We start from the raw sequence: 13,357 nt of genomic DNA, 5'->3' as shown, positions 1-13,357 counted from the left end.
GGCGTGAATGCATGACCATTTTCAAGAAGGTGGCTTCTTGATTCTATGGTTGCTTGTGTTACAGTCACACTGGTGTGCTTCATGGATGGGTTCTTCTGTGGATCACAAGGCTTTGTTCTTACAGGGCCCTCAAGGTACACCAGGGCTGATAGGCCAGCCGGGAGCCAAGGGGGAGCCTGGTGAGATTTATTTCGACTTGCGGCTCAAAGGTGACAAAGGAGACCCAGGCTTTCCAGGACAGCCCGGCATGCCAGGGAGAGCGGGTTCTCCTGGAAGAGATGGCCATCCGGGTCTTCCTGGCCCCAAGGGCTCGCCGGTATGTTTATCTCCAGACTTTGAATGTGCATTTTACAGTGTGGATCTGCAAGGCATCGAGAAATGAGTAATTTGAATCATATCGATGTATTTCTATCTCCTTGATGATGGCACAGATGAACTTGTTTCATGATTCATGGTTCATGGAACAACTTAAGTCTATAAACCTAGGCATTGCCAGTTATTATTGACAAATAATTAGGTGATAACAGATCAGTGTCTTCTGATGCATTGGGGGGAACTGAACAGATGTGTTTGTGTATCTTTTTGCTTTGGATGGGAGGTGAAATCTAAAGTTAATAGTATTCATGTCATTGTTTTCAAAAGATTCCAGATATCAACATCTCATTCTCTAAAGTATCTCCCTAAGTAGATGAGGGAGGAAGAATGCTCAGCTTAGGGAGAAGAATGCTGGTTTCACTTATTAACTACAAGGTGGCCCTCCTGGGAGGGTAGATGAAGTAAATAAATAGTGTGAGCCAGTTAACTCTAGTACTTATTGACCACAAATGTCAGAAGAATGTGATAAGCACAGGGTGTTGGTGTGTCTCTGATAACGGTGTCTTTTTCTTCTTCTCACATCAGGGTTCTGTAGGATTGAAAGGAGAGCGTGGCCCCCCTGGAGGAGTTGGATTCCCAGGCAGTCGTGGTGACACCGGCCCCCCTGGGCCTCCAGGATACGGTCCTACTGGTCCCATTGGTGACAAAGGACAAGCAGGCTTTCCTGGAGGCCCTGGATCCCCAGGCCTGCCAGGTGAGGCCTGAGAAACTCGTGGTGCAGCATGAAGTTGTAAACAGAGGTTGGGGCAGGCACCTCGGGTGCACACAGAGGCCTGGGGCTCCCATAGGCCGGGGCGCACACTTGGCTTGGATTCTTCCAGGAATTGGGGCGGGACCTGGGCAAGCCTTCAGCCTTTTGTGCCTCCCTTTCCTCATGTATGTGATGGGCCAGGTAATAGGCAGGTGGAGAACTTGGGTTTACAGTCCTCATAAGTGAGTACACAGCACGCGCCAGCTAAAGTCAGCCTTTGTATAGAAGTCACACTGAGGTCAAGTCATTTTCCTCTCCTTACCCATTTGGCTTTCCCCGATGAGCAGCCCATTTTGGCTTCTGTGCATCCCGAGTGGTGTGATCTCCACCTCTTCACAGTAGGCAGACGCCTGTGAATGGATTTAGAGGTCCTACAGCGCGATGACGATTTCATTCCACGGTGGTTTTAGTTGTCTGCTGTTTTTGGAGTGAATGACGCGCCAAGCTCTATGCTGAGCATTGACGAGACATGGTCAAAACCACAGACGTGGTCCCTGCCCTCCTGCGCAGCCTATTCAGAGGTTTTCCAGAGAACCCGTAGCAGGGATGAGTGTGGGCTCCCTCGTCATTCTCCTCTCCCACGACTTGCTTATTTTCAGGGCCAGCGGGAGGGGGGTGTGGCGCTAGGCCTTGCACACAGCAGGTGCTAATAGTTTATTATCTGACCGCGATTCCCGGTAGACATGGAGCACACCTGTTCTTCCCTAGAAAATCCCAGAATGAGAAGAGGAGAGGCCAGGAATGCCTTGTGTGTAGATGAGGGAAGTAAATGCGCGTTGCTAGGAAACATTCAAAAAGTTGTAAAAGTGAGTGAAAGGACTTAAGGTGATTAAAAATATGTAACTAGTAAACCTTAAAAAACATAGTTATTTATAAAGTAGCTGGGGCCAGGTGCGGTGGCTCACACCTGTAATCCCAGCACTTTGGGAGGCCGAGGCTGGCAGATCACAAGGTCAGACATTCGAGACCAGCCTGGCCAATATGGTGAAACCCCATCTCTACTAAAAATACAAAAGTTAGCTGGGCATGGTGGCAGCACCTATAGTCCCAGCTACTCTGGAGGCTGAGGCAGGAGAATCGCTTGAACCCGGGAGGCAGAGGTTGTAGAGAGCCAAGATCTCGCCACTGCACTCCAGCCTGGGTGACAGAGTGAGACTCCGTCTCAAAAATAAATAAAATAAATAAATAAATAAATAAATAAATAAAGTAGCTGGATATTTGAAATACCCAACAATAACCACATTGGAGCAATTACACCATGCCGTTCTGGCTCGCAAGTGTGCTGATTATGTCAATAACCATATTGAGCCTGTTTTATGAATTCCTATTCCCATTAGGGACTAATATTTCCTTATTAATATACAGTGTATAGGCTAGGCACGCTGGCTCATGCCTGTAATCCCAGCACTTTGGGAGGCCAAGGCGGGCAGATCACCTGGGGTCAGGAGCTCGAGGCCTGCCTGGCCAACATGGTGAAACCCTGGCTTCTGTAATCCCAGCTACTTGGGAGGCTGAGGCAGGAGAATTGCTTGAATCCGGGAGGCGGAGGTTGCAATGAGCTGAAATCATGCCATTGCATTCCAGCCTGGATGACAGAGCAAGACACTGTCTCAAAAACAAACAAACAAAACACACACACACACACACACACACACACACACACAGTCCAGTTCCTAAGCATTCCAGTATGGGAAATGTCAGCCAGTGTTTGATGGAAGCCCAGGTGTAGTGTGCTAACATAACTGTTATTCTTATCCTTCTCCCTGTTTGTATAATCAGTGAGTACTTAGCATCAAGTTCTGAGTCTGTTGATGGTTCTTCTTTGTTTAGAAGCGTCCCAGAAATGTCTCTTTTATGACTCCATTAGAGGTAGGGTGATACCGGGTTTGATGGAGGAGGACTTCGGTGAGCCAGGCATAGGGACTTCCGATCACTTTCCCTTGGGTCTCTTGATTCCACAATCAACAAATCAAGTGCTGTCTTTGTGCTTGTGACATCAGCAGATTTCCAGATCTGTCGAAGGGAATTAGCCTTTCTTTTGGCGAGAAACTACCATCAGAGAAACCAACTGGAGTACTCACAAATACACCCTAGCAGATGGGGAAGAAGCCTTCTGGGGAGGGGGGACAGGGCTGTTCATCCTCTCTCCCCACAGCTGTAGGGCTCCTTGGCCATCCAGACCCAATTAGCTTCGAGATTAGAAAACAGAAGTCTTTGATCTGCCAGAGCTGTGTGTAACTGTGGTAATCATAAAAGCCTGGTGCCCAGGGTATGTGTCACCAACAGCAGGCATTTCCTAGGGTCATTCAGTTGGTGTTTCCCACCGTCTGTAGCTAAAGAATGTGCTGGCTGTTCTAGGGAGGCCCCACATAGCTTGAACTCTTACAAGGTATACGAAGATTCAGTGTGTGCATTCTTGGAGGGGAACCCTTTGGTCCTTTCTTAACAGCTAAACCCTGACACTCCAGTGGCTCTCCTAGGCATGAGTGCCCAGAGGGCCGGGGCTGTGCTTCCTGGCCTGGGAGGAAGGATGGTTTTGCCTGTGTTGCTCAAGTGAGCGCAGAGCTCTCCAGCTGCACCATTACGGATAATGGATCGTTCGTAATCACCCGCGGATCATGTTGTTTGGATAATTTCCCACCAAACGAACGTAATTTAGGTCAGTCTCAAAGCAACTTAGACTTTGGTAAATTGAGAGAGAACAGCGAAAGTATTTTGACTTTTTGAGACAGCTCACTAAGAAATCACCTAGAGCCACCTCACATGTTGTTGTTGTAGATTTTTCAGCTTCTTGTGACTCTTAATTGTGGACTCTTAAGGGATTCTTGTGTCCAACAAACATCTTGGTCATTTTGGACATGCAAACGCATGGGGAGAAGCGTAGCTCTCTGTGAAAGATCCTAGAAACACCAAGGGAAGAAGTGGAGAACACAGGCAGAGGCTCTGCTCTCCGGGCACTCGTGGTGCTGGGTAGGATGTGGCGTGCAGCCCACCCACTGCGTGTCCTCGCTGTGTTCCGTGTGGTCCTCATTCCTTCATCGTTTGTCTTTGCTCTTTTTTTTCTCTAGGTCCAAAGGGTGAACCAGGAAAAGTTGTTCCTTTACCAGGCCCCCCTGGAGCAGAAGGACTGCCGGGGTCCCCAGGCTTCCCAGGTCCCCAAGGTACGATTGGAATTCCAGCTCACCGGGATACCACGAGAGTTTCCTCACGTTTTTCTCACGCTGACTGTTGGTCTTTCTCACCACAGGAGACCGAGGCTTTCCCGGAACCCCAGGAAGGCCAGGCCTGCCAGGAGAGAAGGGCGCTGTGGGCCAGCCGGGCATTGGATTTCCAGGGCCCCCCGGCCCCAAAGGTAACCCTGCCAGACAGACCCGAGCCTTTGGTCCGCCTGTGACTTCTGTGAGAAAAGAGGAGGTGGTAGACATCAAAACACTGCAGAAGCTGGTGACCGCTGTTCAGGGAGGCTTTCGGAAGAGCCCAAGCAGTGCTGAGCACAGCGATTTCAGGAGCTTCTAGGCAATAGCTGCCTTGCAGTGTAGGGTTTGGTTGGGAAGATGGGACGCTAAGGCTGTGCAAGCTGCATGGGCACTGCCACCAATGGTGCCCGCTGAAACCCACCCTCCAGGTGTTTGCTTTTTATCCGTGAGGAAGACTCGCAGTCCACTTGAACACAGCCAGGGTGGGTTGGGAGTAGGGGGAGCGCCCAGGGGGAGGTGCAAGGAGTTGCAGGGAGGGGCCTTTGCTCCGAGGGGAGGAGTCCTACCGGTGTCAGAGCCGTCACTTCCTGCTGAAAACTGGAAGGAGGTAAGGAGGGAATTTCTTTTCCCCCTGCTTTTCACATTTCTTAGGTCTACTTGTCCCTCGGGTAGACCTTGATCAACACACTGGTCATCACAGACCTTCTGTTCAGGACTGAGGAGAAGGTGCTGTGAGCACAAAAGGGACGTGTTGTGTAAGGAAGTTTGTCTTCGTACAACACACCATGCAGCCACACTTAGGTTGAAATCTCCTCCAGGCTCCCAGGCTTCCTACCCAGAGGCTCCAGGCCCCATCCACCCTCACTGCTGTAGGCTGCTAGCTTGGAGAACAGGAGATGGCAGCCCCTTTCCTCTGACAGCCATGCAACGCCCACCCACACCACGGCTGCTTCCCTCAGGCTGGGCGGGCAGCAGAGCATCCCTGTTCAGGAGGGCCAGGCGCTGAGGCCTCGTCACACTCACAACTCCCTCACATTCCACCGTTGCCTCATGCAGTGCCTCCTTCACCTGAGGCCGTGACCCATGTGACATGGAGTTGCTTGGCTTTGTGGCAGTGAGGAGGACAGACCCTATCTGTGCAGCAGCCCCCCAGGGGATGTAATTCGGGTGTGTGCCACAGCAAACTTACAAATTACTGGACATCGGAGACCTCTGTGTTGCATACAAAGGGTCTGAACTAGTGGCTGGCCAGCTTCATAGCCCATCAGAGCTTCCAGGGCGGGGCCCAGACAGTGGGCGGGTGTCCTTCAGCGACAGATCCTGTGGGATCTTGAAAAGTGGGCCTGCCTTATAGACCCCTGGGGTCTGCATTTCTAATGAAGTGATGGTGGTGCCCTGCCCCCCCAACCACACCTTGAGTAGATGAATAAAGTGCCCTTCTCACCTGCAGGCGCCAAGGGGTATATTTGTTTTGTTTGGGGAGAGTAGGATGGGAAAGAAAAGTTTGAAGAGAGCAGAAGAAAAGGAAAGGAGAGAGAAAGAGGAGGGCAGAGGTGCTGGAAGAGACAGCAACGCACCTGACCCCTCTGCCGGGCGGTCTCCCCTGGCCTCTTCCAGCCACCTTGGAAGGCCTCCACAGTTGACCTCAGATCAGGTCGGCATCTCTGGGCAAGACTAAAAGTGAAGAAAGTGGGGAACGGCATTGTAATTGCAATGATTTTTTTTTTTTTTTTTGACTCTTCAAAACAGGTGTTGACGGCTTACCTGGAGACATGGGGCCTCCGGGGACTCCAGGTCGCCCGGGATTTAATGGCTTACCTGGGAACCCAGGTGTGCAGGGCCAGAAGGTGAGTGCCAAGCATTCCCTCCACGACCTTTCTCCCCCATCCTTGTCATTAGTTGGACGGAAAAAATGCAGGTTATGAACGTCCCAGGACATGTTGGGCCAGCAGATTTTTGTTTTTGATGAAATAACATAAAATAGAAAGTATCAGAGAACATAGCACATGGAAGTAAGTATTTTGAAGGGAAACACTTGTTTTGATTTTATGAAACATTTGTTTCAATTTTATGAAATTTTATGACAGACATTTTCTTGCCTGTGTAAGCTGGAACTCAGGGTAAAATATATTTCTTACTGTGAGAAGCAGATGAAGGCTGTTTGAAAGCCACTGTCCTGAAAGAAAGCATAGTCACCCAGGACGGTTTCTCAGCCTCAGCACCACTGGCATTCTGGGTTCAATAGCTCTTTTCTGTGGGGGCCACCCTGTGCCTTTGTAGGGCTTTTGGCAGGAGCAGCCCTCCCTCCACCCATGGGTCACCAAAAGAGCATCCCCTTTCCACTCAGTCACAACTGAAAATATCTCCAGACACTGGCAAATGTCACTAGGGCGACCAGATTGCCCCGGCTTGAGAACTGTTGGTACAGGGTGAAGTCAGGATTCTCCTTGCCCTCAAATATTCTGCTACCAACTTGCCTATACTTGAAATTCTGCTCAGCAAATGTGAGCGACTACCGATTAGATCCTTTCCTGTCCTGATTGTAAGGAACCAATGTGAAATTGCCAGAAGGCATTGGTACCAAACGAGAGAAAGGGCCAACGGCCATCGATAAACGTTGCCAGTGACGGACCCAGGTGGGGCCTGCTCCCTGGCCCTCAGGAGAGGGCAGGTGGGCACCACAGGGGCTGTGCCTCTGGGATCCCAGGGGGGTTTCTTCCGGAGAAATACCTGACAGCAGGGTGCCCTCCTCTGGTGGCTGAGGCTAAAGAGAAACCTTTGGACCTTTGTCTTTGTACAACCCGCCACCAGCTTCCCCTGATAACCTACGTTGCATTTGAACATTTAGTCAACCGCAGCAGCTTGCGGATCATCTTAAACTTAGTGCAAGACTCAGGAGTTAGTAAATGCCTAATGGAATGGGAATGAAAGATTTAATTTATGATTAAAAATACCATGCTTTTTCAAGAATCCCCTTGATGGAGTTTGTTCCATTTTGAAAATTTCCTTGTGGGACAAGTAGGGAAGTTACCACTGCCCACTAATGTCCAAATCCACCCTCTCTGGAAATATCATTTGCAGACAGGGGACACCGGTGGAGCGCTGTGATTTCATGGCCACCTGCTTGCTTTGGAGCCTTACATCCATGCCTAAATCCAGGCTGTTTCCAAGGCACCCTCACCCTTTATTTTAATCATCTGTATCTATCAAAGCCCAGTGACTCATGCCATAGTTTAAAATGCTTAATTTACTGTGAATCCTTCATTAATCCAAAAAACTAAATAACTGGTGTCCATGCTAGCCCTGGAACCTTGCCACCTCTTAGGAAGAACTCCATTAACTACTCACAAATCATATTTGGCATTTTACCGGTTACTCAGGGCCAGCGCTTTGTCACAGGCACCAGGCTGCAGAGTTGAGGGGACAAGCTCAGGTCAGAAGACTTGAGAAGAATGTCATTTATCCGTGGGGAGCCTTGCTTTTCCTCCTTTGTAAAATGAAAACAATAAAAGTTACCCACCTATGGGGCTTGTGGTGAGATTGAAAAGATATAATAGGTATGAAGAAGCTTTGCAAACGCTTGAAAAGGGTTGAGCAGATAATATTCTTACTAAATGCATTGGCAGTATCTGTTAAGTCTTCACTTATGCTATTGGTTTGATAAAAATACTGACTTTGCAAATCAATTTGCTTCTCTGTGCTTTGGGGATTTTCAGGGAGAGCCTGGAGTTGGTCTACCGGGACTCAAAGGTTTGCCAGGTCTTCCCGGCATTCCTGGCACACCCGGGGAGAAGGGGAGCATTGGGGTACCAGGCGTTCCTGGAGAACATGGAGCGATCGGACCCCCTGGGCTTCAGGGGATCAGAGGTAACTTCATGCAGATCAGTCTGGAGGGTTTCGAGGACAGGATGTGCTTATTTTTGCATTCCCAGAGCCCCTACCGAGTATATTTGATATGTATTTGTTGAACGAACGATGCAAATCCTAGAGGCCTAGAGCTCGTGGCTTTCCGTTGCTGGGGCCATTCGTGTGCGTGGGTCTCCTAGGCCGGGAGACGTGCCACTGCTCCTGTACAGCTTACTCTCAATTTTTCTTCTCCAGGTGAACCGGGACCTCCTGGATTGCCAGGCTCCGTGGGGTCTCCAGGAGTTCCAGGAATAGGCCCCCCTGGAGCTAGGGGTCCCCCTGGAGGACAGGGACCACCGGGGTTGTCAGGTGAGTGACATGCTTCTAGAGTTATCTGTTCCCAAAAGCATGCTTTTCTGAAGCATGGGGGATGAGGCTGGGGTCCCTATGAAGTGAAGCTTAGCACAATGTATGAGATAAAAAGAGAAAAAAATAAAACTCGAGTTTGTGAGAATAGGTTTGATTGTTTGCTTAAATGTAATCCCAGATTTTTCTCCCACCCGCTGAGATGACGTGCCAAAGAAAGAGACCTTTCCTTTATTGTGTACTCCATCACGTTTCACATTTTATTCTAACTGATGTCTCTATATTAGCTTTCCATAGGATGGTTCATTAGTGGTGGATAATTTAAACTAATTGAGTCCATGTCTAGAACCTAGCTTTGCCTTTGATCATCATAATCATAGAATTAAGGTGGTGCATGGAAATTAGAGCAAAACTAGCCCTAGTCCTAAGGACTGCGACAAGGCAGTGGTGGTGCTTAGGGTGGCCTTGCTGACTCTCAATGACAGGAAAGGGGAGTGCTTTTCTTTTAGAACAAGAGCCATTTGATTATCCTGACGACCCCAAACACCAACACCTAACAGATGATCCCTTCAAGCTCCCAGTGTGGGCGTGTTCCTGGGCTTTCTGCAGAAAGTCATAGTTAAACAGAGCACTGTACATTGTAGATCATTCTGTAAATTCTGCTAAAAGTTATTTGCGTTTCACCCAACTGCAGGCCCTCCTGGAATAAAAGGAGAGAAGGGTTTCCCCGGATTCCCTGGACTGGACATGCCGGGCCCTAAAGGAGATAAAGGGGCTCAAGGACTCCCTGGCATAACAGGACAGTCGGGGCTCCCTGGCCTTCCTGGACAGCAGGGGGCTCCTGGGATTCCTGGGTTTCCAGGTAAGTGATTTTTGAACTTCTGCCTGGATCCATCATGAAGACATGGGCCTCACCTTATTCTTTTTATGACTCTTAGCATTTACTGTCAGCATTCAGAGCAAGAAAATGTTCACAGTCCTTTCCTTTGGCCACAGGTTCCAAGGGAGAAATGGGCGTCATGGGGACCCCCGGGCAGCCGGGCTCACCAGGACCAGTGGGTGCTCCTGGATTACCGGGTGAAAAAGGTAGGGGAGCTGATAACCCTAGAAGCTCATCTTGTGTCTATTTCTCGATGCCACTTGGGAAATTCTCAAGTTGTCACAGATCATATTTCACTTTAAGACGCCTACAAAAGAAGTTAGGAACATCAAGCAGAAGGCTGGGAGACCCCCTTCTTCCAGTAGGATTCCTGGTGCTCAGTGCACATGGGGTTGAAACTGTGCTTGGCCAGGCAAATCAGAAAGAAGCTGGGCTTTCCTTCTTGGCACAGATGAGATTCTTCTTGTGAGAAATGGTGGAATCTTCAGCCATGCCAAGATACAGGGACCGAGTCCTTAGACTCAGATTAGCAACCTGTGCAAGTTTACAAGGCTTCATCTTTATTTCTTATCTTGTTATTTGAAGTTGTTCCAAAATAATGTCTTTTACAAAGAAATACTGTAAATATGACACATGAAAAGGTCATTGGTTTTGTAGAATGATAAAATTCCTGTTCTACTATTTTGTATAGAACTGAGGGGCACTATGAATAAGAGTGATAAAGATATGTAGGAAGGAGAGAAATGTAAGTTATCTAAACCTGAAAGCCAAGTCACATGCAGTAGAGTTATTAGCGAATAATGAATTGTAGAAAATGGCTTTTTACTGCTCATTTACCTGGGGTTGGATTCTTCTGTGTCTGAGACACTGGCCATTAATGCCATTTTGGACAAGTTATGAGTGCTTTGTAGCCTTTTTGCCAGCTGCTGTCCCTGTCAACAAGAACGTGAGCCTTTTGAGCACCTCTGTGACACTGGCCCAGGCTCACCAGTGCCTTCTCTTTCCTCTGCAGGGGACCATGGCTTTCCGGGCTCCTCAGGACCCAGGGGAGACCCTGGCTTGAAAGGTGATAAGGGGGATGTCGGTCTCCCTGGCAAGCCTGGCTCCATGGATAAGGTGGACATGGGCAGCATGAAGGGCCAGAAAGGAGACCAAGGAGAGAAAGGCAAGTCCAGGAGGCTTCTCATGGCCGAGCTCGGAACCACAATGTGCCTTTCCTGGGTTATCGGGTCCTCCATAAATAATAACCAAACCAACCTGCGTTTCTGCAGCAACTTGCTTGCAAGCAAATGCGGGTCATTGCTATTTTCTTCTCTGATGTGTAGGACAAATTGGACCAATTGGTGAGAAGGGATCCCGAGGAGACCCTGGGACCCCAGGAGTGCCTGGAAAGGACGGGCAGGCAGGACAGCCTGGGCAGCCAGGTACAGTGTGGAGCTCCGGTCCCCAGTGTGGCAAGGGCTCGGGATGAGGCCTGTGTTCCCCAGCTTTTTCTGTAGATGTCAACCTGTCAGACTGCTTTCTTTGTGGTTCTAGGACCTAAAGGTGATCCAGGTATAAGTGGAACGCCAGGTGCTCCAGGACTTCCGGGACCAAAAGGATCTGTTGGTGGAATGGGCTTGCCAGGTAAACTGGATTTAGAAGAGGGTTCTTTAGCATGTGTGGGTGTGGTACTGGTAGGGCATGTCTGCAGAATGGGATCCTCTTCAGCTGAGACGGACAGAATCCAGGCACGTGTGTCTTTCACATGAATTCACATTCCCAGCTCTGAATGGTCTCCTGCTCAGGGATGGATGACATTTGGCTGACAGAATGGCCATTGCTAAGAAAACTCACCATCTAATGGAATAAAACATGGGCTGTATACAGTCAACTTTTGATGATCTCCAAGTGACCATCCCCTTGGCTAGGATCTCCCTAAGAGACGACGGCTTCTCCATCCAGGCTTGTCAGCCTGAGTAGCTCATGGCTCCAGAGCCCTTTGTGTTAGTTCAGAAGAATTCTCCGGACTCCTCTGCTCCAATCCCGGACTAGCCTTAATGCTTTGCCATCAGTGTCTATTGTAGTGAGAGCAGCCGGGAAGAGGAGGAGAGTGCGGGAAGGGCTGGGTGGTGATGGTCCTCAGAGCTCACTCAGAAAGGGGGAGAGTTCAGATGGGAAGCCCACCTTTCCATCTCCTCTTGAGTCTTGACCAGGTGCTGTTATCACTTTAATTAAAATATAAGCATCTAGATTGCTGGTCATGCCTATGTGTGAATAAGCCTGGCCACCAGCATGCATCCCAGAACCGAGTGTGCACAGACTCCGGCCCGCCCGCCTCATAGTCCCTGTGACGTCTGGCTGATGAGAGCTGGCTGTATAATAAAGAACATAAGATCCATTTTTATTCTGTTGAGAAAGTAAATATTCTAGGTAGTTAATGTATTTCTTCCCTGTCTTATAACATGATGGTCTTAAAGGACGGGAGAGACATTTCCTAGCGTGGCTCTGATGTGATCTGGGTGACTGACGTGTTCTGGGTCATGAGCCGATTGATACATGAGGGATGTGCATTCTTGTATCTCAATCTTGGCTGGTTGTGGGGGATTCACGTTCTTGTATCTCATTCTTGGCTGGCTGTGGAGGCACTTTTTCATTTGTAATACCAGCACTAGCTAAGCCCAAATCAAGTTTCAATTGTTTGTGTTTATAGGAACACCTGGAGAGAAAGGTGTGCCTGGCATCCCTGGCCCACAAGGTTCACCTGGCTTACCTGGAGACAAAGGTGCAAAAGGAGAGAAAGGGCAGGCAGGCCCACCTGGCATAGGCATCCCAGGACTGCGTGGTGAAAAGGTAACCAGCGCTCTGCATGGAAAGGTCCCCTTCTCCCAGCTCTGGAGATGCTGTCTGAGAAATGCTCAGCAAATATCTCAGCACACTCAATGAGCCATAACACACAGGGAGTCCCATAAGGCAGCACAAGTCGCCTCTCCTTCCCCTTGTATTCACTACCTCTCCACCAAGGAAGAATCTAGAGACTGGTGAGAGGCTAAGGTGGGAGACAGCTGTCACTGGGATAAAACAGAGAGGATGGAGGGCGAAGAGGAATGGCAGGTAGAAACCAGATGGTTGGCTCTACTGCGCTTAAGTTTTTGTCTCCATTCAGAAGTGGACTTTGATTCTTTGATGAGAAATCTGGAAATGGAGTTTTGCAATGCAATATTCATTGCACCAAAATGTATACCATTATCTATAACATGCCTACAGATGCATGCCCATGGACAAATGTAAAGTTAATATGCCTGACTTTTACTTGCAGGGAGATCAAGGGATAGCGGGTTTCCCAGGAAGCCCTGGAGAGAAGGGAGAAAAAGGAAGCATTGGGATCCCAGGAATGCCAGGGTCCCCAGGCCTTAAAGGGTCTCCCGGGAGTGTTGGCTATCCAGGTAGGTGAGGGGGGCTTCTCTTGGACTTGGGGATCTAAGAAATCAGAGAAAAGCTCAAACTTATGGATGTTCTGGTGTTTTGTTTTTTTCTTCAGGAAGCCCTGGGCTGCCTGGAGAAAAAGGTGACAAAGGCCTCCCAGGATTGGATGGCATCCCTGGTGTCAAAGGAGAAGCAGGTAGAGGGCCCTCTTTGGGACACAGCCCGGGCACATAGAGAACAGTGGCCCAGGGGATGGGAGGCCCCAAGGAGTTCCCATCACAGACGGGGAGCAGGGAGGCCAGCTGTCCTGTCTCCCATTTTCAGATGGGCAAACTGAGTCTAGTGCAGGTTACAGGATCTTTCTGAGGTCTTGTCACTAGCAGGATCTAGGACCTAAATCTCCAAACTGTTTTTGTAGCCATCATGGAGTTTTTGTCACCAGCTTTTGAGGGTCAGGGTTTGGTGGTGTTGCTGAAAGCACGCAGGGTCCTTTCTGAAGGGAAGTCAGAACTGACCTCAGGAAAACCAGGTGTGCTT

The 13,357-nt window shown here is 49.3% G+C and overlaps 1 protein-coding gene across 2 annotated transcripts in view; it reads left to right on the top strand.

Annotated features, from left to right (window-relative positions):
• Positions 1 to 13,357, top strand: part of COL4A1 (collagen type IV alpha 1 chain) — a 159,094-nt gene that overhangs the window by 120,813 nt on the left and 24,924 nt on the right. For both annotated transcript variants that reach the window (XM_019039777.4, XM_063697520.1), the window contains exons 25-39: positions 125 to 316; positions 901 to 1,069; positions 4,195 to 4,287; positions 4,374 to 4,478; positions 6,073 to 6,170; positions 8,040 to 8,190; positions 8,425 to 8,538; positions 9,230 to 9,397; positions 9,532 to 9,621; positions 10,428 to 10,580; positions 10,741 to 10,839; positions 10,952 to 11,041; positions 12,108 to 12,247; positions 12,714 to 12,840; positions 12,936 to 13,016. In XM_019039777.4, coding sequence (XP_018895322.2) covers positions 125 to 316; positions 901 to 1,069; positions 4,195 to 4,287; positions 4,374 to 4,478; positions 6,073 to 6,170; positions 8,040 to 8,190; positions 8,425 to 8,538; positions 9,230 to 9,397; positions 9,532 to 9,621; positions 10,428 to 10,580; positions 10,741 to 10,839; positions 10,952 to 11,041; positions 12,108 to 12,247; positions 12,714 to 12,840; positions 12,936 to 13,016 — 1,870 coding nt within the window. The remainder of the gene's footprint in view (positions 1 to 124; positions 317 to 900; positions 1,070 to 4,194; positions 4,288 to 4,373; positions 4,479 to 6,072; positions 6,171 to 8,039; positions 8,191 to 8,424; positions 8,539 to 9,229; positions 9,398 to 9,531; positions 9,622 to 10,427; positions 10,581 to 10,740; positions 10,840 to 10,951; positions 11,042 to 12,107; positions 12,248 to 12,713; positions 12,841 to 12,935; positions 13,017 to 13,357) is intronic.

The sequence above is a fragment of the Gorilla gorilla genome, chromosome 14, assembly GCF_029281585.2.
Source record: "Gorilla gorilla gorilla isolate KB3781 chromosome 14, NHGRI_mGorGor1-v2.1_pri, whole genome shotgun sequence".
NCBI lineage: Eukaryota > Metazoa > Chordata > Mammalia > Primates > Hominidae > Gorilla > Gorilla gorilla.
This window is presented reverse-complemented; position numbering and strand designations above follow the sequence as displayed.